Here is a 26,046-nt window from a genome sequence, read left to right on the forward strand (position 1 = left end):
ATAAAAATGTAAATCGTACTCCTTGGAAGAACGAATTTATAAGAAAAGCTCAGTTTCTCCATAAAAACTGAGTTTGAATCTAATTAATATTATTCAAAGTACAAGTGTTCTTTTTATAATACATAAATTAAATACATATGATCGAAAAACGACATTTGAATAGGCTTAGTGATGACGGTCGATGACATTTCATACATATGTAGAATGTTTTAATGAATGTCATGTATCGTTATTTCCATGCCAACTCTAACCCCCTTTTTTCGATCATATGCTATATTTATATGAACATCTTCTAGGTATATAAATTATATGTATATGAGAATCGTAACTAAAAGGCTACATAAAGCCACACAAAAGAAGATTGTTTTCGAATGATATTCGAAAAAGTTTAAAATTTTTAAATTAAAAACACTAGTAACTAAGTTAACTCATTATACCGTATGATCGAGAAAAAACGGCGTCAGCGATGGCTATGGAATGAAGATCGCTGACATTTTATATGTAAATTTATATGGGAAATGTCATCGATGTACATCATTTCCCAGCCAACTGGACGCCGTTTTTTTTCGATCATACGGTATTTTGTAATAAATTTTATCGAAAGTTATCAGCTATAAATTCGCTCAAATGTGTTTGAATATACTTTATTATCAGAAGGACTTTGGAATATTTGGTAAATTAGCAGCAAGACAAATTTAATTTTGATGTTGGGTACATTTAACGAAGTAAAATACCGTATGGTCAAAAAAAACGGCTGAGGAATGTCAATCGATTATAATTTGGTCAAGGTCAATCTCTAGACGTCGTTAACTAAAAATTGACATAAAACTTGTTAAATATTAACTATAATTGTAGAAAGATTTAAAAAGGATAGAACGTTTCCAGAAAATAATTTTTTCTCGAATTTTAAACTCCAATATTTAAAAATAATTTTTATTCAATATAAAAATAAATTACAACTTTCTTAAGGCAGCAAGCGCCATTAAACAGTGCAGCCGAGCAAAGTAAATAACGTCTAGGGCTTGACCTCGCCGAAATTATCATCGACTGTCAATCCCCAGCCGTCTTTGACGCCGTTTTTTCGATCGTATAGTATATTTTCAGTTTAATGGATAAACAACAAATTTTTCCTTCGATAGTTATTTTTACCTTCGTTTTTATTCGATTACAGACCACTAATTTCTGGAACTTCATATTAAAATTTTTCTAAAAAAGGTAGACGCGTTAGTCCAGTTGAAAATATTTGTTGATTTGATTTCTTATTGATTGTTGATTTTTGCCATAATTCTATGACCTACACGGATAGATATATCCTTTTGAATTTAAGAGTATAGGAGCCCAGACTGAACTTGGGACAAAACTCCATTTAAGAGTAGGTAGGTCTTTAAATGAAGTAAGAGTTATCTCTGTTAAAGAAGTTAGTTACTTGGTCCAAAATATCAAAACATCAACATATATGAAAGTCATATAGGCTGAGGACAAGAATATACTTCTGATTCAAGAAAATATTTTTATCGGTATACTAAATCCTCTTGATTATAAAGTATAGTATTAAAATAAAGTTTTGAAACATTTCTGAGGAGTACTAATGCGTTTTTTGGTATGTCGCATATAAATATTTCTGGCCAATGAGATAATTTGTTTGTGTTCTGGACACGGTTCAGAAGACAAGAAGGGCGGAGTCGATCGAAGCTCTACCGTTATAGCTAAAGAACCTGAAGGTAAATTCCCTTTACATACCTTTTTACCTTTACCACTTGACCTTTTATCCTCAATTTCATTTTTTTAATGACCTAGATTTTGTATAAAATTGTTTTTGTTAATAAATTAATAATTAACTGTCCATGGTTAATTTTTTTATTCATTCTATAGATGATTTTCTACACAACTCAAAAGTCGTTAAAAGTTTTGATGATCTAATTTACAGATCTGGAGATTTTGATATTAAGCTATATTTTAGCGAGCTTTACTTTGTTTTTAAAATATATCCCACTTCTGGGCACTTCCACTTCAACCGAAAGTACCTAGTTAAAATTTTACTTATTTTAAATATGTCAACTTATACATACAGGGTGGCGCCTCTTATACGCCGCGGAAGCTCCAAGGAGAACGGTAGTTATATCGAAATTAAATTTTGGCAGAACATGTAGGTTAACTGAAAGCATTTTATAAAAATATATAGAATTATACAGGGTGTCCCCAAAAAAAGTTACACATCAAAGTTGTGTTTTTTCTAATGGATAACCCTATATATTAATTGATTTTCGGATTCTAGCAAAAAAAAAAGGTGAGTTTTATTATAGCAGCATATACCTAAAATCTAAGGATTTTGACATATTTCACATTTTGTGAAAATGAAGAGTAAATTTTAAATTTCGATAACTGCTACCTAAATTTTAGTTGACCTTGTATAGCCTGATTCAGTTAATTTCAGTAACCATTGTTTGTTAAACCAAATTGAAATTTGACACGAAAAGTTATACAGGGCGACACAAAATTAATACGGAACATTAGTCACTTTTAAAAGCAAGTTACTCCTTTATTTTAAATGGAACACCCCGTATATTTTTCCGGTTTTCAATGGGGCATGTATATATCTTCAAAATATTATTAAGGTTGCCTACCCCTTGATTTTGCGTTATTAGATCTTTATTATTTGGAAAAATCTAGGTGGCTGTGTGATATACCTTTTGTTAATTTAACAAAAATTAAAGATTGTAAAGTAAAATATTCAACGGTAATAAAAATATACACGTTTAAAACATATTTTAATTATTACAGAATTAAAACTAGATATAAACCTATAATTTTGTGACAAAAATTAGCTAGATGAAATTAAATGCTCAAAATGCTTCCTTTCCTGTTAACTGCATAAAATGATTGTCGTTTCAAAAGGATCTTTTCCTTTTAAAAGGCATATGTGGAGTTCTACCTCGAAAAGCAGCTACAATAATTTCTCTCATGTTATCGATAATAGTTGGTCGAGTATTGTAAAGACTGTCTTTAACATATCGCCATAAAAAACCCAGACTAGATAAAATCAGGAGCATTTAGGTATTCTATTAATTGGTGAATGCATGTGTACATTCAATATACTGCACACTGCATTCACCAACTAATAGAATCATATCAATTCTTTCTGATGTAGGATTTGTTTGCATTTTCGACAAATTTCTGAGAAATGTTTTTGTTTTAACTGACACAAAATTATAACTAGTTGTTAAAATTCGACTAATTAGACAGCTATGTTGAAGTAACATCTGACATATCAGTCACCTAGATTTATCAAATAATAAAGATCTACTCAGATCAATTAATGTAAATGAAAATATCTAGGAAAATCCTTGTTTGAGGGGTAGGCAACCTTAATGGTATTTTGAAGAGACATAAATTCTCCATTGAGTATAGGAATAATATACTGGGTGTTCCATTTAAAATAAAAGAGTAACATGCTTTTAAAGGTGACCAATGTTCAATATTAAATTTGTCTCAACCTGTATAACTTTTTGGATCAATTTTTAATTTGATTTAAAGTACAATAGTTAAAAACTACATATTAGGCTATACCGGGTAAATTCCAATTTAGGTAGCTTTTATTGTAATTTAAAAATTGTTCTTTATTTCTAGAAAATGTTAAATATGTCAAAAACCTTACGTTTTAGTCATATACTTCTCTTATAAAACTCACCTTTATTTTTATCCCAGAATCCGAAAATCAATTAATATGTAGGGCGTTCCATTACAAAAAACACAACTTTGATATGTAACTTTTTTTGGGGACACCCTGTAGAACTCTCTATATTTTTAAAAAGTGCTCTGAATTAACCTAGATATGCTCACAAAATTTCATTTCAATACAAACTGTCGTTCTCCTTGGAGCCTCCGCGGCGTATGAGAGGCGCCAGCCTGTATATTGTATATTATGCTTATTGCATTCTACATTAAATTATAAATACACTTTTAGACTCATGTTCTATACATATGTATAACCGTTTTATATACCGTGTGTTCCATCGTCGACGTGAACATAGGAAATGCCATGTAAATTTTAAAAGTGAGTAATTAATACATTTTTCTCTCTCTCTCGTTCTATTGTTCATTTTTAATAATGTATATGAATCCGTTTTTGAGTTATGAAATGACCAAAAAACAATTAGAAGTTATATCACAATATGACAAATTTATTATGATATTCTTCTACAGGTAGTAATATATTAAAATCTACAGGGTCGCTGTTATGTATGGAAACGGTCAATTATTAGGTAAAATATAGGATGTACCGCAAAAAGTTAAATACAAAAGTTATAGGATTTTTAAATATCTATTAGCGAGTAATAAATTTAAGTATACAGAAAAATGTTCATTTTTTAAATGGAACCCCCTGTATATTACTACATATTTCAATTCCCCCTTCAATTCTAAGCAAAAATCGAAATACACACAATGTACCTCAAACCAACCGTTTCCGACTTATTGCCTTTTGAAAATATCACTTAAACAATTTGATTTAATTAATTTCGGTATGTCCAGTTTCATTTAATGATGCCATTCTGCCGAAACTGTGATACTTAATAATATTTGACATTAGTTCACAAGTTAGATTATATCAAGTCTGGAGTTTCAATGTGAGTTTTGTCATAAAAATGAAAGTATTTCGAAAATTTGTATAGGAAATTTATACAAAAGAAGTGTCTGAAATTTCATGTAGAATCTAAAAAAGCCTAAAATATTTAGATAGTTCTATTTAAAATAAGCAAATTGCTAACCACTTTGGGTTAAACAGGAAGAGCTAGGTAGTGGAATGCATTATAAAATAAGATTAAACTAGAAATATCCTTACAGCGCTTTCAGATAGAGCGGACCGTCCGCGATTTCAAGCAAGTACGATGAGTTTATATGAACAACTTCACATGGGCGCGTATGCTTCGTCCGACGGAGTTCGTCCGACGGCTATCTTGAAAAAACACGACGTACGGTCCAACGCCGACGCTCAGCTCCATCTGAAAGCGCTGTAACAGCGTTTTCAGACGGAGCGGAGCGTCCGCAACGGACCGTCCGCGACTTCGAGCAAGCACCATCCGCGTGTACGTTCCGCTCCATCTGCAAGCGCTGTTAATCAAAACTATTTATATTTGTCTCTAAATTTTATTTTATTTATTAATTTTATACTGTTTTAAAATGTTTTTTTTCAATTCAAAAATTCAAACTTATGAATTATCAAAGCAATATTAGAAAAAAAAATATTTTAATTGTTACATCATTTTTCCTTTAACAATTATTTTTAATGTACAAAATCTAGGTAATTTTTTTGATCACTTTTTTTGTCTAAATCGCTTTTGTCATTAACAAATATTAATCACAAAATTAATTTTAACATATACTTCTAACCGAATATACCTTTTTTTTTGGTCCACAACGTTTTATTGATTAAGGTATAATTAAAAAAAATACTTTTTGCTTTTGGCAAATATTAAAAAAAATCTATACGATAAACATAATTTTCGGCAATAATAAGTAAGTCTACAAAAGATGAACAAACAGCTTTCAAATTATAATACGTCGAAAACATTTCCGTTTTTTGTTAAAACAATAAAGAAATTTCACGAAAAATCTTGAAAAAATAACTAAAATTCGTTTTCTTGGGAAGATACTGACGTAAATAATTAAAGTTAAGAAACGCTTTTATTTCGAGATGAGATTTTCATTTTCGTAGAATTCGGGGAAATGAAAAAATTTTGTTTCCTGTAATATATTTAAGTCTATTTTCTAAAATTTTATTAGTTATTAAATAATCGATTTTAATGTTTTTTTCAATCTCAATCAATGATTCATTTGTCTCAATGAAGCAAATTCGTGTACAACCCGATATTTTGGAAAATATCATATACAGGGTGGCGCACCTCATTCGCCTCGGTTGATTATACGAAAACGGAAAGATATAGAAAGAAAATATTCTATGGGTATATGTGGGGAGACAATGTGCACAATTTAACATTTTTTGAAATATACAGGGTGTTTCAGAACTAAGATCCATACCAAAGTTATATTTTTTGTTATGGAACACCCGGTATTTTATTTTATTTCTGGATTCCTGGGCACAGGAAAGGCATTTATTATAAGGGTTAAATATGTTTAAAATCTTTGGTTTTTGAGATATTTGAAGATATTTAAATTTGCATGCTACAATAGAATAGATTGTTAACACCCTGTACATTACTATTCTCAGAATTAATTTTTATGCTGAATTTAAAGGTAGAGAAATAAACTTTACTGAAAAATGGTATTGCTTCCTCAACTTTATACAGGGCCATCAAAAGTTACCGATCTGTTTTAAGTATATATTTTATATAAAAACTTCGTTATTTCAAATGCAACACTCTGTATTTTTTTAAATAAATCGAAGCAGATTCAGATGCTCTTTCAAACTATATTAGGGTTTCCTATACCTATCTAGCTCAGATTTTGCATAAAAAGCGATTTTTAAATATTGCAATCAAGATAGGCTGGTATCGGTATGGCAATTTTATAGTGATAGTTAGTAACTATTTCCAAAGTCGACATTAGTTTATGGACATTATTATTTATAATTTATAACAGTTTACTTAAATTTACCTACAATAGTTTAATAAATAAGTATTCATTATTTTATCAAGAAAAATAAAGCAGTATCTGCTGGCGGAACGAAAGTAAATATGTTACTAGTGATTTTATTTTGTGAAGAAAATTGCATCTTGGCCTCAAGGGCTTATGCTTAAAGGTATCCAAAAATAAGAATCTTCCTGATAAGCGTTCCTTTGAAAAACTACTTGTCCTATTTCGCAGAGCTGGTAGTGTGGTTTCTAAAAAACCTATTAGGCAGAAACACATGTCGTTGGAAGTGAAGAAAATTAATTTGCCATAATTGGCTCTTTTATAGAAAATCCATATATCTACAAGTCATCGTAAAATAAATCAAAGAACTACTTCTTCGTTTTTCTTGATAGAATAATAAATACATATTTAATAAATATTATTTATTAAACTATTGTAGGTAAATTAAATAAAAGTATAAATTTAAAGTCCATAAACTAATTTCGATTTTGAAAATAGCTACTAACTGCCACTAGAAACTTCCCATGACGACACTAGCCCTCTTGGTTGCCATTTTATTGAAAAATTCATCTTCATTCAAAATCTGAGCTAGTTAGGTATAGGAAACCCTAGTATAGTTTGAAAGAACATTTGAATCTGCTTCGAGATATTTAAAGAAATACAAGGTAATATATTTGAAATAATGAAGTTTTTATGTAAAATATATTCTTAAAATAGATCAGCAATTTTTGATACCCCTGTATAAATTTAAGGAAGCAATAACATTTTTCTGTAAAGCTTATTTCTTTACCTTTAAACTCAGCATAAGAATTAATTCTGAAAAGTAATGTACAGGGCGTTAATAATCTATTTTATTGTAACATGCAAATTTAAATATCTTTAAATATCTCAAAAACCAAAGATTTTAAAGATATATAACCCTTTTAATAAATGCCTTTTTTGGACCTAAGAATCCAAAAATTAAATCAAATACAGGGTGTTCCATAAGAAAAAATATAACTTTGGTATGGATCGTAGTTCTGAAACACCCTGTATATTTCAAAATAATTTTGAATTGTGCACATTGCCTCCCCACATACACCCATAAAATATTTTGTTTCTACATCTTTCCGTTTTCGTATAATCAACCGAGGCGACTGATGTGCGCCACCCTGTATAGGTATTCTCCATATAAATAATCATTTATATGGTATTTTTTAAATAAAGTATTGAGGAGTTTTTATAAACGTCACAGTAAAGGCCAGAAATCAGTGAATGTTAACAACTATGAGTAAAATCTCATTTACTGATGTGCTAGACAAGTAAAAATGCAACAACTAATTTTTTTTCGTTTACTTGAAATCAGTTATGCAAGAAATAGTATTCTCCGGAAGATGGATTGGAAATAGCAACATTTACAATAAAGAGTACAAAAAGAGTAAAAAAGTACAAAAAAGAGTGCATTCGGAAGTATAAGAAGAAGATATAAGAGCTTTAAATAAGATTGAACAACACGATAAATATCTTGCATATTATTAGATCGTACTCTGAGATTTCAAATTCACAATAAAAAAAGTTAAAAATAATATCTTTAAATTGGATATTATTTATTTGAATCTTCCAATTGGCTCGATTTTCCTTATTGAATGTTAATTAGCGCTGATCAATATTGTTGCGATGAATATAATCAGATTAAATAAATTAAAAAAACAGAGTAGTTATTAAATAGTTTTGTTATTGTTAAAGTACCCAAAACAAAAAAGGTATCAAGTGTGGCATATCATTGTACTCAGGAGATCGAGTTCTTCCAAAACTTGGAATAAAAAATGCAAATCCGTATTTAAAAAAAATAAGTTGGCCTCTGTATCTCACAAATTATCAGCTATTTTGAAAATCTAAAAATACTATCTGATAGCCCTAATAATGTGGCTATGAGAATGTGCAATTAGTTTTTTTTAAAGTGGCGACAGGAAAAAATAAAATTTATTTTCAAAAAAATCCGTTTTTCCCAAAAAACTCAGCAATCCTTGAACTTTTTGAAACTTTTGATAGCATGATGGCAAGCATCCCAAGGCGTAACTTTGCTCCAATTTAACCATCTTCGTATCTATTACGGTTACCGAGATACCTATGCTCGTACCTCGAATTTGTAACACCCTGCATACCCGGTATACATATAGTATTTACCCAAATTCAATGTAGCATATTAGGTTAGGTTAGGGATGTAAAATATCTGATATTTACCCAAATTTTAATACACCGGGTGTTTACCCATCTCTGTTGGTGCACATGCTTTTTTTAGAAACTTTACGTTGCGAAACTTTACGTTTAGTTTTGGGGCGGTATCAAGAAGTGTTAAGGTGCTCGCGCACTTTACAACGGCGCGAAGAAAATCGTAGATTTTTCGCCCGAAAAATTTACATTTAAGATAATGGCAGCCCGCGCACTACGGCGGCGCGAAGCGAAGAGGCTCGTCGGTTGACGCGCGAATTCTCTTCGGACCAATTAGAAGTCGTTTCTCTTGACGCTTCGCATCAATGCGCGGTGATAGGCGGCAAGAAGATTCAAATATTTGTTGATTCTTGTCTCATATCCCAGTTTTTGCGTTATTTGGTAGAAAGAGGTGCTAAAGTTGGGGCAAATTTTCTTTCTAGCCGTGATACAGAGACATAATTGCAAAGGTAATTTAATTTTTTTTTATTTATTCTATTGATTTATATTATGAACCCAGCATTTTTTCTTGTTTTTATCTTCTTCTTATTTCATAGTGGCAATTAAACTTAGTACAAAAAGGTCCTCTGCTCATCAAAAGGAACTGCTCATCTACTTCACTATAGGCAACGTACTGCGTTCAAATCATGAAATAAATAAAATTCGCATCGCATCGTTCGAGACGACACGCTTCGCCCCAGTGCGCGGACATCAGCTAAATGACGCTTCGTCTTGCGACGCTTCCGCTCGCGACGCTTCGGCTAAGTGCGCGAGCACCTTACTCTCCAAGTGGCGAAAAACTGTACGTTAATCTTTACAGCCATTCTCTACTATTGGACCGTCCTTAACAGTTTCTAACAAAACTAATTTAAAGAGCTAACATACTAAAACAACAAATCGACTAAATTTAACAAGAAAACGTAACTCAGAGGACAAAGGGAGACACAGGAACAAGAGGAGAATACAAATAAGTCGAGGAACGCGCCATTGTATCGCACCAATTATTTAAGTAAAAATTAAACAAGTGGAAAAGCACTTTACATTTTAATAACGTATTTGCCGAGCACTTTGCATTCTCCATTTTCCTTTGGGTCCTTTCTCGCTTCTAAAAATTCTAGCGTTTAATGGAATTTAATCTTGGAGAGAAAATAAATTAAACTGTTTTCGTTTTTGTTCTTTCCCTGTATATTATTTGTTTTAATATAAATTCAAAACGATGTTTTGTTCGTATCATACATAACTTCGTTATACGATAAGTGCTGGTTAAAAACTATTAGTTAGCAGCTTAAAAATTTAAAAATGTATTTTTAAAAAAGTTGAAAAAAGAAAATCTCTCTCAGGAACACACAGAATGCCTTGAGATCGTCTTTAAAATTTAATTAATAAAAAAGAGGATGAACTTTTTTATTAACTTTCTGAGAAAAATGTATTCTTTATTAAAATGTTTGCTTGTTCTGAAGTGTGGTTAATTCCGTTTTTACTTTTCCAAATCGTTACAGAAAAAGAAATCATAATATGGTTGATTTTTTTACAATTATATGGTAAAGTCGTGTTAAGGAAAAACGTCTTAACTACAATTAAGGTACAAGTGTGTCATAAAAAAGTTAAAGGAATTTTCCGATATAAAGCAAAAATACCATATCTAGCTTTCTTTTGGGAATTTAATGAAATATACAGGGTGGCGCCTCTCATATGTCGCAGAAGCTCCAAGGAGAACGGTGGTTAATATCGAAATGAAATTTTGGCAGCATATGTAGGTTAACTGAAAGCATTTTATAAAAATATATAGAATTATACAGGGTGTCCCCAAATAAAGTTACAAAAGCAAGTTACACTTTTATTTTAAATGGAACACCCAGTATATTATTCCGGTGTTCAATGGGGAATTTATATATCTTCAAAACATTATTAAGGTTGCCTACCGCTGACAAAGATTTTCCTAGATATTTTAATTTTTATGATTTGGCGTCAGTAGATCTTTTTTTATTTGAAAAAATCTAGGGTGGCTGTGATATACCTTTTATTAATTAAACAAAAATTAAAGATTTTGTAAAAAATAAAAATTAAATATTGTAGAGTATAACTCAACGGTAATAAAAAAAGATTAGATGCATAGAATTAGATGCATATGAAAGCATCAGAATTAATAAATGTAAAGATAGTATGAACAGAGTGAACGGTCCAATTCCTTCAAGTTCTTTGTTCCTACTACTCTAGTGGCGGAAATTAACTGTTACGCTCAGTTGGCTCTGACTCGGTTGGCTAGATTTTGCCACGCCCACTCAGTACCTACTGGGCGAGTATATAAACGCTCAACTTGTAGATTGTACTTTAGTTTATAATCATCTGCTGAAGATGCTAACATGGTTAGCGAAACGAGCGTCCAGTGTAAAAGTAAAAGTGTTTTGGTGTATTGTGGTGATTTAGTGTAATTTTATTTTGCAATAAAAAAAGATACATGTTTAAATTACGTATTTTACGTATTAATTATTACACAATTAAAACTATATATAAACCTATAATTATGTGACAAAAATTAGCTAGATGATATGAAATGCTCAAAATGTTTCCTTTCCTGTTAATTGCATAAAATGATTGTCTTTTCAAAATTATCTTTTCATTTTAAAAGGCATTATGTGGAGTTCTACCTCGAAAAGCAGCTACAATAATTTCTCTCATGTTGTCGACAATAGTTGGTCGAGTTTTTTACACTGTCTTTAACATATCCCCATAAAAAAACCAGACTAGATAAAATCAGGAGCATTTAAGTATTCTATTACACACTGCATTCACCAACGAATAGAATCGTATCAATTCTCTACGATACACTTTCTGATGTAGGATAAGTTTGCATTTTCGGCAAATTTCTGAGAAATGTTTTTGTTTTAACTGACACAAAATTATAACTAGTTGTTAAAGTTGGACTAACTAGACAGCTGTTTGAAGTAACGTCAGACATATCACCAGCCACCTATATTTTATTAAATAATAAAGATCTACTCAGATCAAATCATGTAAATGAAAATCTAAGTAAATCTTTGTTTCAGGGGTAGGCAACGTTAATAGTATTTTGAAGAGATATTAATTCTCCATTGAATATCGGAATAATAAACTGGCTGTTCCATTTAAAATAAAAGAGTAACATGCTTTTAAAGGTGACCAATGTTCAATATTAATTTTATCTCACCCTGTATAACTTTTTGGATCAAGTTTTAATTTGATTTAAAGTACAATAGTAAATTTAACTACATATTAGGCTATACCGGGTAAATTCCAATTTAGGTAGCTTTTATTGTAATTTTAAAATTGTTCTTTATTACTAGAAAATGTAAATATTATGTCAAAAACCTTATATTGTAGTCATATACCTCTTTTATAAAACTCACCTTTATTTTTCTCCCAGAATCCGAAAATCAATTAATATATTGGGTGTTTCCATTACAAAAAACACTACTTTGATATGTATCTTTTTTTGGGGACACCCTGTAGAACTCTCTATATTTTTAAAAAGTGCTTTGAATTAGCCTACATACGCTCACAAAATTTCATTTCATTACAAACTGTCGTTCTCCTTGGAGCCTCCGCGGCGCCGGCGTATGAGAGGCGCCACCCTGTACTTTCACCCCTCTTACGATTCTCACGTCTTTATCTCACGATTATTTATTTAAAAGTACCCTATATAAGGGTGAAAATAATTTTATGTTTCATTAAAATTTCAATAAGTTATAATTATTATTTATTTTAGTGCATAATAATTGGTTTGTCTTTTACATTTCACATAACTAATATCCTTTAAACAAGGCTAATATTTATGCGATATTGTTTCATTGAATCAATAGAGATACTACTTTAAATTCAATAAACATTAAATTGAAAATGAATTGGAAATTCAAATTAATTAAATATCTATAATATATTTATTATTGTTTATAACCCGATATCTGCCTAGCGTTCACTAACGCCAGCATTTATTTAAAGAAATGAGAACTCAAATTCAAATTAATAAAAGTCTAAAAAAATATACAAATCACACCGATACACAATATACAATCTATCGCGATAAACAACTGTGTGTAGCATGAACAGGCTAACTACATATATTAACTGCGATTTGGATTTAATTCCCTCCCAATTGAGATTGATAAATCAAATTGGAGAATAAAATGTTGTGGACTAATGTAGGGCAATTCGTTGCTGAAATATATACGGCGTCCAGAATTATGTTGGTCAAACTTTAACAGTATATTATTATGTAGGTAGATATAAAAAAAAATTCTATGAATAATTTCTATTATGTTAGTTTTTTCCTGAGTTTGGATATTAAAAAAGTAATTTAAAAATGAAAAAAGGAGTCACATTGCTTAAAGACATCAAGGCTGGAACTTTGTAACTAAATAACTGTAGGTAGCGATGAAGAACGCTGACCTTGGCCGTACAAACTAAACGACAAGCGATAGTATTCTTCATCGCTACCGATCGCTATTTCGTTACAGAGTTCCACCCCAGATAAGAGCTTAAACGCACACTAGTTTATTAGGAAACTCAGCTGCGACCATGAAATAACATTGCATCGACCTGGTCGTCAGTGCAAACGTCGCTGCGACCTGGTTGTCCGTGCGTTTGAGCCCTAAAGTGTAGAAGTAGAAATCTTATTTTCGCATCAGTAGAAATCGCATCACAAGATTCTTAAGGCCTAGCGCCCACGGTGCGACTGTTTTGTGACAAAAGTTGCAAATTGGTTGAGCCTGCAACTATTTTGCAACCTCGGTAACGTATAGTAGTGTGAAGCCAGTGGCGGCTCGTGGTTATTATTATAGGGAGGTCAATATCTAAAAATATTGCGTCGATTTTTTTTAAGACGCGACCAAATTTAATTGGTTTCTTACAAGGTACTGGTACGCTTAGTTAAAAGAAAATAAATCTAAAAATAAATACAAATTATGTTAAAATGAATCCTACCCTTACATTTTTAAACAGGTGGTCGAGTGCCATCTCACTAAAAATCCAGTCAATGGTCTTTACACAAATTTTCCACGGTAGGATTTAAAAGACACTTAAATAATAATGTCACAAAAATATAAATACATTATACACATACACATTTCTAAAAATTTTATTTCACATTTTTTTTATATTTTAAGTGAATTCTTTCTATAACCGTTTGTTTGATTTAAGCAATTGTTTTCTTTTAACCGCACGATTTTACAAACTAAACACCATTGTCCAAGTCTATTTGAAAATATCTATTCCAGAATCGGTCAACAAGAGTTCATCATTTATCCAGAACCAGAAAATTATGAATTATTACCTACACAAATTTCGCGCGGCATCTCAAACCCTCGGCTACGACAAAGCTACGGAAACTAAAACTAACATTTTTTTCGATATTAAAAATTTAAATATTGATTTATATTGACTAAACCAAACATTATCCGCGATACGCGATAAACGATACAAAAACCTAGGTTGTTTTATAATTTGAATTTTTATTAACACCCAAACTGCCCAAACGGCGAAATTTTTCCAGCGATATAACTGAAATCCTGTAAAATATTTATATAGAAATAATGCACTCGATATTTCTTAATCACCTATATTGATTCTCAACTAATAAACAATATTACAAATTACAATAATAACTCGCTGGGGTGTTTCTAGACAAAGACAAAAACCGCCACTTTTTATATCGTCTCTCAGTAAACTACCAAATACAAGTTGCCTACCTTTAGAAATCCTTCTATGAATGACGCGGTCAATGGCCAATTAAACTATATCTATCGCATCTCAACCTATTATATTTTCTATAAGTAGTATACCTTACCTTGTTGTCGTCACGAGCCGCGGCACTTGGAGTTTAATACGTGTAAAACATAGCGGGAACGAAGGACAAAATGAAATTTTGACCGGCAGTAGAGAAAATGGGTAAAATAAAATGTTTTCGAGCGAAAATTGGACAAATTGCGAATAGTTTTGAATATTTTAGTGATTTACAAAAAGTATAATTTAAATAAGTTTTTCTAATTTTCTCCTGATTTTTTTGGGGGGGGGCATTGACCATGATTTTTTTTTAAATGAAAAACCTTGTATATTATTGCATTTTTGGATTCCTTTTTGATAACTTTACATGTCCTAAAATATTATTAAATATGTTTTGATAATTTCAAAGATATTTAAATAAGAAAAAAAAATTTCAGCCCTTTTTAAAAAAATTATTAAAAATACAAGAAATGTCCTCAAATCAAAACTATATTAGGTATTTACTGTAGTGCGTCTGTACTTACTTTGCTACAAATATCGTAATATTTAACCATGCGGTTCAAAATTGTATGCCAAACTTTTTAAAATATAAAATAGCTTTTCTTGTTTTTTTTTTAAATGGAACACCCTGTATATTATTTTTTTAATAGATAGAGAATTAAAAAATAAATGCTTTTTGTATTTAAAGTATTTCACAATTTTTAACGATTTTGCGGATAATTGTGGTATTATATTACATATGGGGTTTTCAACAGTAATAATTTTTTAATTAAAGCCACCCAATTATTTTTGTCTAGTATTTTACCGCTGAAAAAGCCATATGTAATAAAACCGCAAATATTTGCGAAACCGCAGAGAATTTTAAAATACTTTAAATACAAAAAATGTTCATTTTTTAATTCTCCATCTAACAAAGGAATAATATGTAAATAAAAACTATTTTATATTTTAAAAAGTTTGGCATACAATAATTTTGAACACCCTGTTGTAGCAAAGTAAGTACAGACCCACTACAGTAAATACCTAATATAGTTGTGATTTCAGGACATTTCTTGTATTAATAATATTTTTTTAAAAAGGGCTGAAAAATTATTTTTTTTTACTTATTTATTAATACCTTTGAAACTAACAAAACATATTTAATAATATCTTGGGATTATGTAAAGAGATCAAAAAGGAAGCTAAAAATGCAATAATATACAGGGTGTTCCACTTAAAAAAAATCATCCCTATAATCCCTAACACTTTCTTGAGCCACCCTGTAGAAGTTAAAATATTTTTCTAAAATACATCCTAATACATACTTTAGGTTTGCTCTTAAACAAAATTCCTAATTTTTTTGATATAGGAGCTACAAATGCCCGACGCACTATTGCCGGACCCTGTATGTCTGTAGCATCTAGAGACTTTAATTTGAAACTGAAAAAAAAGTGTCCCCTTACCGAGGTGATAGAACGATTCTGAGTATTAAAGTCTGAGTATTAGTTTTGTCATAATTGTATACTAAAATAAAATGTCTATCAACTTTAAAAGCATTTAAAGCAATTAGTTCAAATGATTTCTAAATTTTATATAAAAACTACTACCTACTACTTGTTATTAATAGCTTTTTTTGACTTCGGCTGACCTATGTAAAACTGTTTTTTATTTTTTATACTGATAAAGTTTGAACCACCTAATTGCAACAAGGACAACCTGTATATTTTTGGTTTGTAATTTCTCAGCGAGTTGAGGTATTCAAGTGAATTGATGTGATATTTAGGATAGTTTTAATAAATGTTAAAGAAAAAAGTTTATTTATTATTGTTGAATATGTATAGGCAATCCTTTCTTTAAACTTAAAGTAATATTTAGGCGATATAATTTAGAGTTACTAAGATTACAGTTTAATTTTTGACATTAATTTTATACATGGTTTGCGATATTAATAATATATTAATAAATAAAGTTTGTAATATTTTCAAATTTAATTTCAGAATATTTGATCGAAAAAACGGCGTTCAGTTGGCTTGGAAATGATGTGATCGATCTTGTATCATGTATATATCATGTAATTTTACATAAAAAATGACGGAAATTTCTAAGCCATCTTTGACGTTGTTTTTTTAATTGTAATGAGTATGCGCCTGCTATAATCATATTTTCATATTGAGCACAATTTTTACTCTAGTGTTATTTCTCTAGGGATGAAAGTATTTTTTATTTTTAAACAGTTCTTAGGCTTCTTTCATCTCAATCTAATAACATATTAGCTTTTGTTTGACATTTACGTTTTCAGCTATTTCTATATAAATCTTTATAAATAAGAGATTAAAGGACAAAACACTCTTTTGTCAAAGTTCTTTTTATGAGAGAACATCGGATAATCTGATCAACATAAAATACTGGTTTTCCTAGCTGAAATTATGATTTTCTTTGTCTTTTGCCTTAAGCATTAATTTTTTATGTTCTTACAACCGTAGCAAATAACTGATAATATTTTAAACAATACGGCACTATAGTACTATATAATATAAATTATAAAGTTATATAATAAATCTTTGATACTGATTAAAGATTGCAATTTTTATTTTTAGTGTACAGGGCGTCGCTTTTTGATGCGGTTTTCACATCCTGTAATTTTAGTCGGTCTTTTGCATCTTGCGACTGGGGGTCGCGTTTTAAGACTCGACTACAAATACGGGTCTTAGTTCTTGAAATACGAGCGAATTGAATTTATGTCCTTTTCTGTAATCCCTGTAAAATACACAAAAATGGAACACTCTATAAAGAGTGTCCCATGTTGGTTGTTTTAAAGGATTGTTTTGCTTTTTAGTTATTTTTTAAAATAGCTAGATCCTTGAGGTTTCCGCGTCAGCTACTTTTAGTGAAGCCAGAGATAACGCGAACAAAGTTATCATGCCCCTCTTAATTTTCATAATACAGGGTATCTTTGATTCAACAATAATAAATAAACTTTTTTCTTTCTTAGACTGACTATTAAGAAACTGGATTTTACCTGAAAAAGTTCTCTGAAAAAGACTGAAATACAGAATATAACTGAAATTGTCCCATTTTCAAAATAACTTTGTATCTTGGAAACTACAGAGACAATGACAATTTTATTTGTAGAATTTTTGGTTTCCTAAAAAGTAGTTCAGGCTAGATGGTTCTTTACTAATAAGGCGAAAAAAGGATCAATTCCAACCAAAATTCACTTCCTCAATAAAAAAATTCACTTCCTCAATAAGTTGTTTTATACAGTTACGGACAAAAGTTGTTACTCTTCAAAACAGTTAAAAAACATGCAAGTGGCGACTCCTACAAGTAGAAGTCACATTGACATCGAAATCAAATTTCTCATGTCAAAAAACATCCAGATGCCAATTTTCATCCAAATATCGACTGTAGTTCAGAAATTATTTAGGAAAAAAACGAAATCAAAATAAAACTTTTACACCCTGTATCTCCGAAAATAAACATTTTAGAACATAAATTTAAACTAACTTTTTTACATATTTTTATCTACAGAATATGCTGCCGAAGTTTCCTGAATACAATTCGGACCACCCTGTATAATTTTTCAACTCGATATCTTTGAATTACTGGTTATTTTCGAATGTATAATTTTAACACATTAAAATTTCACGAAAGCAAATTTGTTAATAGGTTCTTTCTAGCTTGAAAATAAATTTATTTAAAAAACCTTTACTCGCAAAAAGTAAATTTTCAGTACATAAATTAAGAGTTTAAGAAAATATAAATTATAATCAAGAATGTTTTACAATGCGCAGACATTGGCATTGTTCGTATTTTTGTCACATCTTTTATATCACCGATATTATCATCAATTCACTCGATTACGACCCAACCCTCTAGGAAATTAATTTATTACATCATAGAATTTTTTCCAGGATTATTAATGACATTGATTTATGACACTTTTTTTTTGGTACCAGCTTATACTAATTGCTTGGATTTTTTAAATGCGCTAGGCTGACGCAAAGCTAGGCCACATTGAACCTTTTGTATTTTTACATTATTATTACATTTTTACGAGTTATATTTATAAAACGGATGGCAATTTTTACAAACGAGTTGCTATTAAGGCTTTTCTTGGCTGTTTTGATGAGATGGGACTACAAAAATTTATTTAATTTTTTTACGTATTTATTCCATTATTCGATTTATGCAATTTATTCTAAATTGGAAGTAAATATTTCTACGAGAAATGGATAAAGGTAATCCGCATGAACAAATAATACTCGTACCGTATGATCGAAAAAAACCTGAGTCCAGTTGGCTTAGAAATGAACATCTATAACATTCTCCATATAAAACTTCATAGCCATCGCTAACGCCGGTTTTTTTCGATCATATTGTATTATATTCGCACTATTCTTGCTTTATGTAGTGAAATGCTGCATGATGTAACTGAAGACACTTATGTAATAATTTCTATGAACCAACCTGTTTGCATAAGAAATACCATACATACGATCGAAAAAAAAACGATGTCAGAGTTGGCTTGGAAATCACGATCCTTGTCATTTTATATTTGAAACTGTATGGCTAATATTATTGGTCGTCTTTTCCAAGTCAACTTGATGCGGTTTTTTTCGATCATACGATGTTTGCACCTACATATTTATCAATAATTAGTACTAGGACATAAACGACATGATTTTAAAATGAATTAAAGCAAGTTGTACCTACAATTGTTACAAAATAAGTTGTGGGCTTATGTGGATTGTATCAAAATGGATATTTATTATTTTTATTATTATTACTTTGTAACTAATTACTTACAACTACATATTACATAGGTATACAATACTTAGTTACATATTAAACATACATACGTCAACTTTGACTAAGTAAACCAGTGAGGGTAGTGTAAAATAATAAAGGGTTTATAAAAAAACCTTTATTATTTTTTTTTTATCAGAAACCGGAGATGTTTTTGTATTTCTCGGTACTGGCTTATAGCTAATTTCTGTTCAATGATGTTGCAGAGTTGATTTTGTTGTTCCCCTTTTAAATAAAATATATAGAGGGTGTCCCAGAAATAAGTCCAAGTATTTTAAGGGCTGGTATATTTCGACAAAAGAAACATATTTTCTCTTTATCGTTTTTCAAATAGTCCAAAATAACGGAGTTATTTTATTTTGAAAATTTCCAAAAAAAAATATTTTTTGCTACAATTTTGAGAACCACTGGATCTTTTCTGGATTTTCTTTCTTGTAAATTTAATCTACTACCTATGTTGCCATATTATCAAGAAATTATGTTTTTTAACTAAAAACTAAAAAAAATTCCAAAAAATGTTACAAAAAATTTCGAATTTTCAAAATGTTTTTTTCGCGAAAAAAACCTCATAGGCATGTTTCTGGGGTTGAACTATACTACCAGTTAAAATGCTTGCATTTATTTCTGGGACACCCTGCATAGTTGATACCAGTAACTGTGACATTATTTGACAGGAGCATATATCACTTTTGGCAATATGCAATAAAACTTCACCAAATACCCTACAATTTGTAGTGTTAATAAATATTTTACATCCAATAATATAGAATTTATAGCCTGGTAAAAGTGGGACATAATAAAATAAATGCACTGTATTTAATAGTTTCCCAAGAGATGCCCTGTAATACCTAAATCTATTTAAATTCTAGGTTATCGTGCTTCAAGGAAGATCAATAAACAGATACATAGTTCTACACCGAAAATAAACTAGTGAAATAAAAAGATTTTTGGCTATTTTTGTTCCGTCGCGTCGGCTGCGCTTTGTTTGTTTTCCTTATTGACACATGCGATTGGTGTGTCTGCGTTTCTTCAATCTGTTTTCGGCATGTTTAACCGGGAAATTGCTTATAGAACGACAAGGAAATGTCAAGTGACTCGAAACTTGCTATTTTTTCGATTTAAAAATAGCGAATTAACCGGTAGTTCCTGAATGCTTGCATTTTTCACCTTTTTTAGACGACCACATTTGACATTTAGGCAAATATAATAGCTTCGTTCGCAGAGCAGTCAGAAATAGTTTACAACGATCCGACGCATGCGCAATTTAAAGCAGTTTCGCAGAAGATAAATTTGTTTGCCAATAAATAATTAACAAATTGATTTAGGAAAATTCTTTGCCTGAGGCGTACTTGAAATAGAGTATATAGAGATGGATAAATGGCAACAGTGGCAACTTCGCTTTTTCATATGACAGATGGAGTATCTATTTCGCGCAGCCGCAATGAAAATTGAAAACCGAAGTGTGGCTACTCGTCGGTCTACGTCAAATATATTATAAGACTATATTGCTAGTAAGGAACAGAAATTGAAGCCAAATTTTTGAGATCGAGCTAAGTTTAAATATGATATCAACATTTAAAATTAAAAATGTTAGACCTTTTCCCACCACTTTAATTTTCAAAAAAAGGCAAATATGGTCTGAATAAAAATAGTGCGTAATTAATTAAATAATAGGAGACAAAATTGGAATTTTTACTTTCATGTTTCTGTTACGACTTTTTGTATCTAACTTTCGAACTTGAAAATAACTTGGAACGATTTTTCTTGACTGATACGGTACCTGGTTTGCCAATAACTCGAGTGCACATAAAGTCAAATTATTACTGATACAAATAATACCTGTGTCCAAGGTTGAGCGTGCATTAGAAGTTTCTAGATAACTACAATACCTAGATCGGAAATTAAAAATATTTTCAATATGGCGGCACTTCTAGAAATACCGGAAGTTGACAGTAACTTTCTTATTTTAAATGGGTGCCCCCAAATTTTTTATTACATACTTAAATTATCTGTAAAATTCTATAATTTTAATATTAAACACTCTATATCTAATATTCACCGTTTTTGAGAAAAAAATTATTTCATATTTTTGGACGAAAAAACTGCCTGTCAAATGTGTATAGCCTAAACGTCAAATTTAGTAATTACCATAGCCACTATACCATGAACAGAAGACATGTGGCTATTTATTTCAAAAATTAAATTGTTCGAATGTCATATAATAATGACCGCTGCCGCAGCTGTCATGGAATTGAGCGATTAAAAAGTTATCGTTAATCATTTTCTTCAAATGGAAACCTACTTTCACTAATGAAAAGGTTTTTCAATTCGTTACTTTTTGACTATACATGTTCCACTAAAATAAATTGTTCTAAGTTATTTAAGATTTAGTTTTAAAGCGTATATTTTTCTTGATTTTAACCAGTAGCCTATGACTTTAAACGTCAAGTGATGTAGAACAATAGATCTAACCATGTCATATTGTGACACTTTGTTCAAAAACCAGTATATTATCATTCATTTCCAAGCCAACTTTGCGCTGTTTTTTTTTCGATCATACTTTTTTCGATAATATATTATTAATAATACGAGATATATTTTTATAAATACACTTTTTAAACTCTTAAGCAGCAGTATTTATAATATAGAAAATTCAAATAATTCGTTTTCTGACAGATGGAAATAAATTGTCTGAGTGTTTAACACTTAATGTCAAAGGAAGCTACATAAAATCAAGAAAAATATACGTTTTCAAACTAAATCTTAAGTAACTTAAAAACGATTTATTTTCGGTATAAGAACATGTATACTCAAAAAGTAACGAATTGGAAAACCTTTTTAGTAGTGAAATAAAAAAGTGGGCTTCCATTTGAAAAAATGATTTATGATAATTTTTTAATTGCTCAATTCGATGACAGCTACCTCCATTATTATATGACATTTGAACAATTTAATTTTTGAAATAGATAGGCATATAGGTCTTCTCTTGATGTCACAGTGGCTGTGGTAATCACTAAATTTAACGCTTAGGCTATACAAATTTTTTTGACAGAAACATCAATATTCATAGAATTTTACAGAGAATTTAAGTATGTAATAAAAAATGGAGGCACCCATTTAAAATAAGAAAGTTGCTGAATTTTGGTTTTTCTGGTTATTAGGCCGTCGTCGGTTAGAATTGCTTCCTAACGTTTCGCTAGCACGAGTGGCTAGCAACTTCAGAGGTGTATTCGCTCCGACTGCTCACACATCAGTCTAGTGTGAGCAGTCGGAGCAAACCAGTCTAGTGTGAGCAGTCGGAGCAAACACATCTCTGAAGATGCTAGCCACTCGTGCTAGCGAAACCTTAGGAAGCAATTCTAACCGACGACGGCCTAATAACCCGAAAAACCAAAATTCTTCAAACGATGGCCGCGAAAGCCTAAACTACTACAAGAAAGTTGCTGTCAACTTCCGGTATTTCCGGAAGTGCCACCATATTGGAAATATTTTTAATCGATAGATCTCGTTGTAAAACAATGACGTGCAAAAAATCTCCGATCTAGATATTGTGGTTCTCTAGAAACTTCTAATGCACGCTCAGTCTGGGACACCCTGTATAGCTACGTTGCAAAAACATTGAAAAAAGTATTTTGAGTTTTCGTAAACATATTTACGATGTTAGAACGTCCTTCTTCAAACATATTTCAATCGGATGCCACAAAAATAAACGAAAGAAGAAATACGAAAAAACGCCGATCCGCATTTTATGGGCGTCTTAAGGCCTATTAATAGCCCACTCTCTCGAGTTGGCTTTTTAGTTTTCATCGATCTCGTGCGGTTTAATTTTGGACCGGTGACAGAATAATACGTGGCGAGATCAGTGCCTTTTGCCCACTAAACATAGCTCAAATGCAGCTGAAACAGTTCAGCTGACGAGTTTCGCGGCAAAACATCGGATTCGACTATATCCGACAACGTCACATAACTTGCTTGTCAGATTTTTAACCGGTATTTTAAATATTAACTCATGGTAATTATTTGGATTGTATTCAGTTTTAAGAGCCTTACGGACTGTTAAGTTTAATTCAAGTGTGTTGATTTTCTTGTGATAATACTTGTAAGGGATTTCAGTCAAAATTGGGTGTTTTGGTAATACGATGTCGGCATTGGCGGCAGTGCTGGGCGCTACCAAACGCCGTGAAAGTATGTAAGCATAGATGTTTCTCTATGTTCATGATGAATAACTACTTGTAGCTAACACCCTGCTATTAAAATAAAATATTTGTTTTTTAACTGTTATTGTCTTTATGTTTAATTTTATTATTTTATATGATATTTTAACAAATGTTAACTACTGTAGCGGATTATTCACTTCGTGTTTCACTGTTCAAAAAAATGCCATAGATATCTCGCCACTTGAACTGCAATAAAAACTACAAAATATATATTTTTTTGAAAATATGTTTTAAGTTTTTCTACTATCACGAATATCTAATCATGTTAAGGGGTCTTTGGTCCCATCTTCAGACAAGTCTAATAACAGTTAGTTTAATAAACTATAATAATAATTAGCCTAATAAACGATTCGGGAAACTTTATCAAAAATATTTGACGTTTCTTTAGCAATCTAATTGAGCTTACAAGCCCAATCTTCGAGCTCAGTCTGTCTTGTAAGCTCTGACAAGAGCTTACAAACAACAATTCCTTTCGTAAATCCGCTACAGTTTTGATTTTCTGGCCTATGCTTATCAAATCTGTATGAATTTTTGGAAAGTAAACTACTGTATTGCCTGTTGTGGTGATTTTTGACAGATTTCTAGGATTTGTTGTCTTGTAGTCAATTTTACTCTTGTAGTCAATTTTACCTTATGCAATACCCCAGAAAGATCTGTAGATTCTCCTACAATCTAGGTAGGATAGAGAGGGAAATTTAACCACCGTGACCTTATAGGTCTCAAGAATTTGACAAAAGCCAGAATCTGAGACGGTTTTACAGAAATCAGTTCTCCATCTGCGATATCAGTCGTACCAAAGTTTATGGTATGAATGGTTGTCGTCTCGAGACAGAGAATCTGCCTTCACTGTTGTTTCTTAGCTTCAACCTGCTGAGGTGATCAGTGAGGACACAGTGTCCTGTTAAAAACCTTTATTACATTTTTTATTATTCTCGATCTTAAGTTCTGAGAAATGTATTCGAGTGTCATAGGCCTTTGGAGGATTTCCAATCTGGATGGAGTCTTCCAGGTTCTTGAGTCCCGATTTAAGTTTGTTTCTACTTAGGAAGAAGAACGATTATGCTCCAGTTAGTGGAGTGTTCGATCTTTTTCTAGCTAGATCGTTTGCTTTTTCATTACACACAAATTGCACAAAAATAGACATATGCCTAATTTGTTCAGCTTCTCTAAGCACTTTTAATGCTGCTTGTTTATCGGATTAGATGGCTACTTCTTGTTTCCGATAGTTCTTATCTAAAATAAGTTGTAAGCATCTTTCGGCCATAGCCATTGGTTTAGAGTATTTAGTTTTTGGACTAAATACTCCTATCCTTGCTCCTGCATTGGTTTTGGATGCATCAGTATACCGAGTTATAATTTGGTCATTTACCTGCTGAGCAAACGTTTCTTTATTTCTATTGCTCTTCTTGGTGTGGCCAGTGGAATTAATATATCTTGTTTAACTTTTTCATCTGCCCGTTCATCGCCTTTGTCAGCCTGGTTACCCCAGTGCCAAGCTTAACATAACTTTGATATGGTTTCTTAACGTATTAGGCGCACGCACATTATTCCGTGTTGCTTTATAATTGACGTCTATTGTTGTTGCCATCATTTCCATCACTTAAGTCAACAATTAAATATATATGTATCAGCTCCATCTACGATTATTTAGATGAAACAAACATGTAAAAATCTAGATTAGATTATATTTTTGAAGTGGCTTTCGGCCTGTTCCACCGCGACCTTTTCAGATCTATTCTGATCCTCTTCTGACCCTTAGGTTAGACCCTCAGTTCTATCTATTTCAATAAGTCTAATAACTTTGAGACTGAACCTTCCATATAGTCAGCTTTAGGTGCATATTGAGCTTGCAATGATCTGTTACTAGACCCACTACAGTTTTGGTAGTCTGCCTGTCTTTTCTTATCAGGTCTGTCATAAATTTAATCAAATGTTTTACTGTGAACTTTCTTGCCTGTCTCTGTCCTGGTGAATTATTTCACCATTCAAGAGATTTTTTGGCCACCATCTGTTTCATGACCATTCTCGAAACTGCTTTACAATGCCGCAGAAGTGTTCTGGAGCTATGAATGGTATTGATGAGCCTTGTTTGGCTATTTCATCCTCCTTTTCGTTGTAATGTAAAAATCTATAAATTCTCTTTTTTACATATCTCTATATTTATAAAAATTAACCGGTTTTTCGAAGAATCTACTTAATTAAAATAGCAGAGTATTATAAACAAAACAATTTTCTTTCACGTCTTAATATTTCTACGTGGTTATAAATGCGATCTCAAAATAAATATAAAGAAAAAACATTTCTCAATGTCGTTTTATTTACTTACTGGCAGGCTTTAACATATGGCTTTAATTAAGAAAATCAATTTCATATGATTTGCATTTACTAATAATATTGATCGATACAGATCGTAAGAAAATATTTTTGTCAGATATAGTAGGTATGCAATTCTCAAAAGCATCAGCAATTTTTCAAAATATTAGTGGCGCCAGATTTTCAACAT

At 31.0% G+C, this 26,046-nt stretch overlaps 1 protein-coding gene across 1 annotated transcript in view; it reads left to right on the top strand.

Annotated features, from left to right (window-relative positions):
- LOC115885209 (calcium/calmodulin-dependent protein kinase type II alpha chain-like) overlaps positions 1-26,046 on the top strand; it is a 137,909-nt gene that overhangs the window by 69,967 nt on the left and 41,896 nt on the right. Inside the window, exon 9 of the mRNA XM_030904037.1 lies at positions 1,665-1,721. Within this exon, the coding sequence (XP_030759897.1) occupies positions 1,665-1,721 (57 nt within the window). The remainder of the gene's footprint in view (positions 1-1,664; positions 1,722-26,046) is intronic.

The sequence above is a fragment of the Sitophilus oryzae genome, unplaced genomic scaffold (genome assembly GCF_002938485.1).
Source record: "Sitophilus oryzae breed Bouriz unplaced genomic scaffold, Soryzae_2.0 scaffold_377_pilon_pilon, whole genome shotgun sequence".
In the NCBI taxonomy this organism is placed as follows: Eukaryota; Metazoa; Arthropoda; class Insecta; order Coleoptera; family Curculionidae; genus Sitophilus; species Sitophilus oryzae.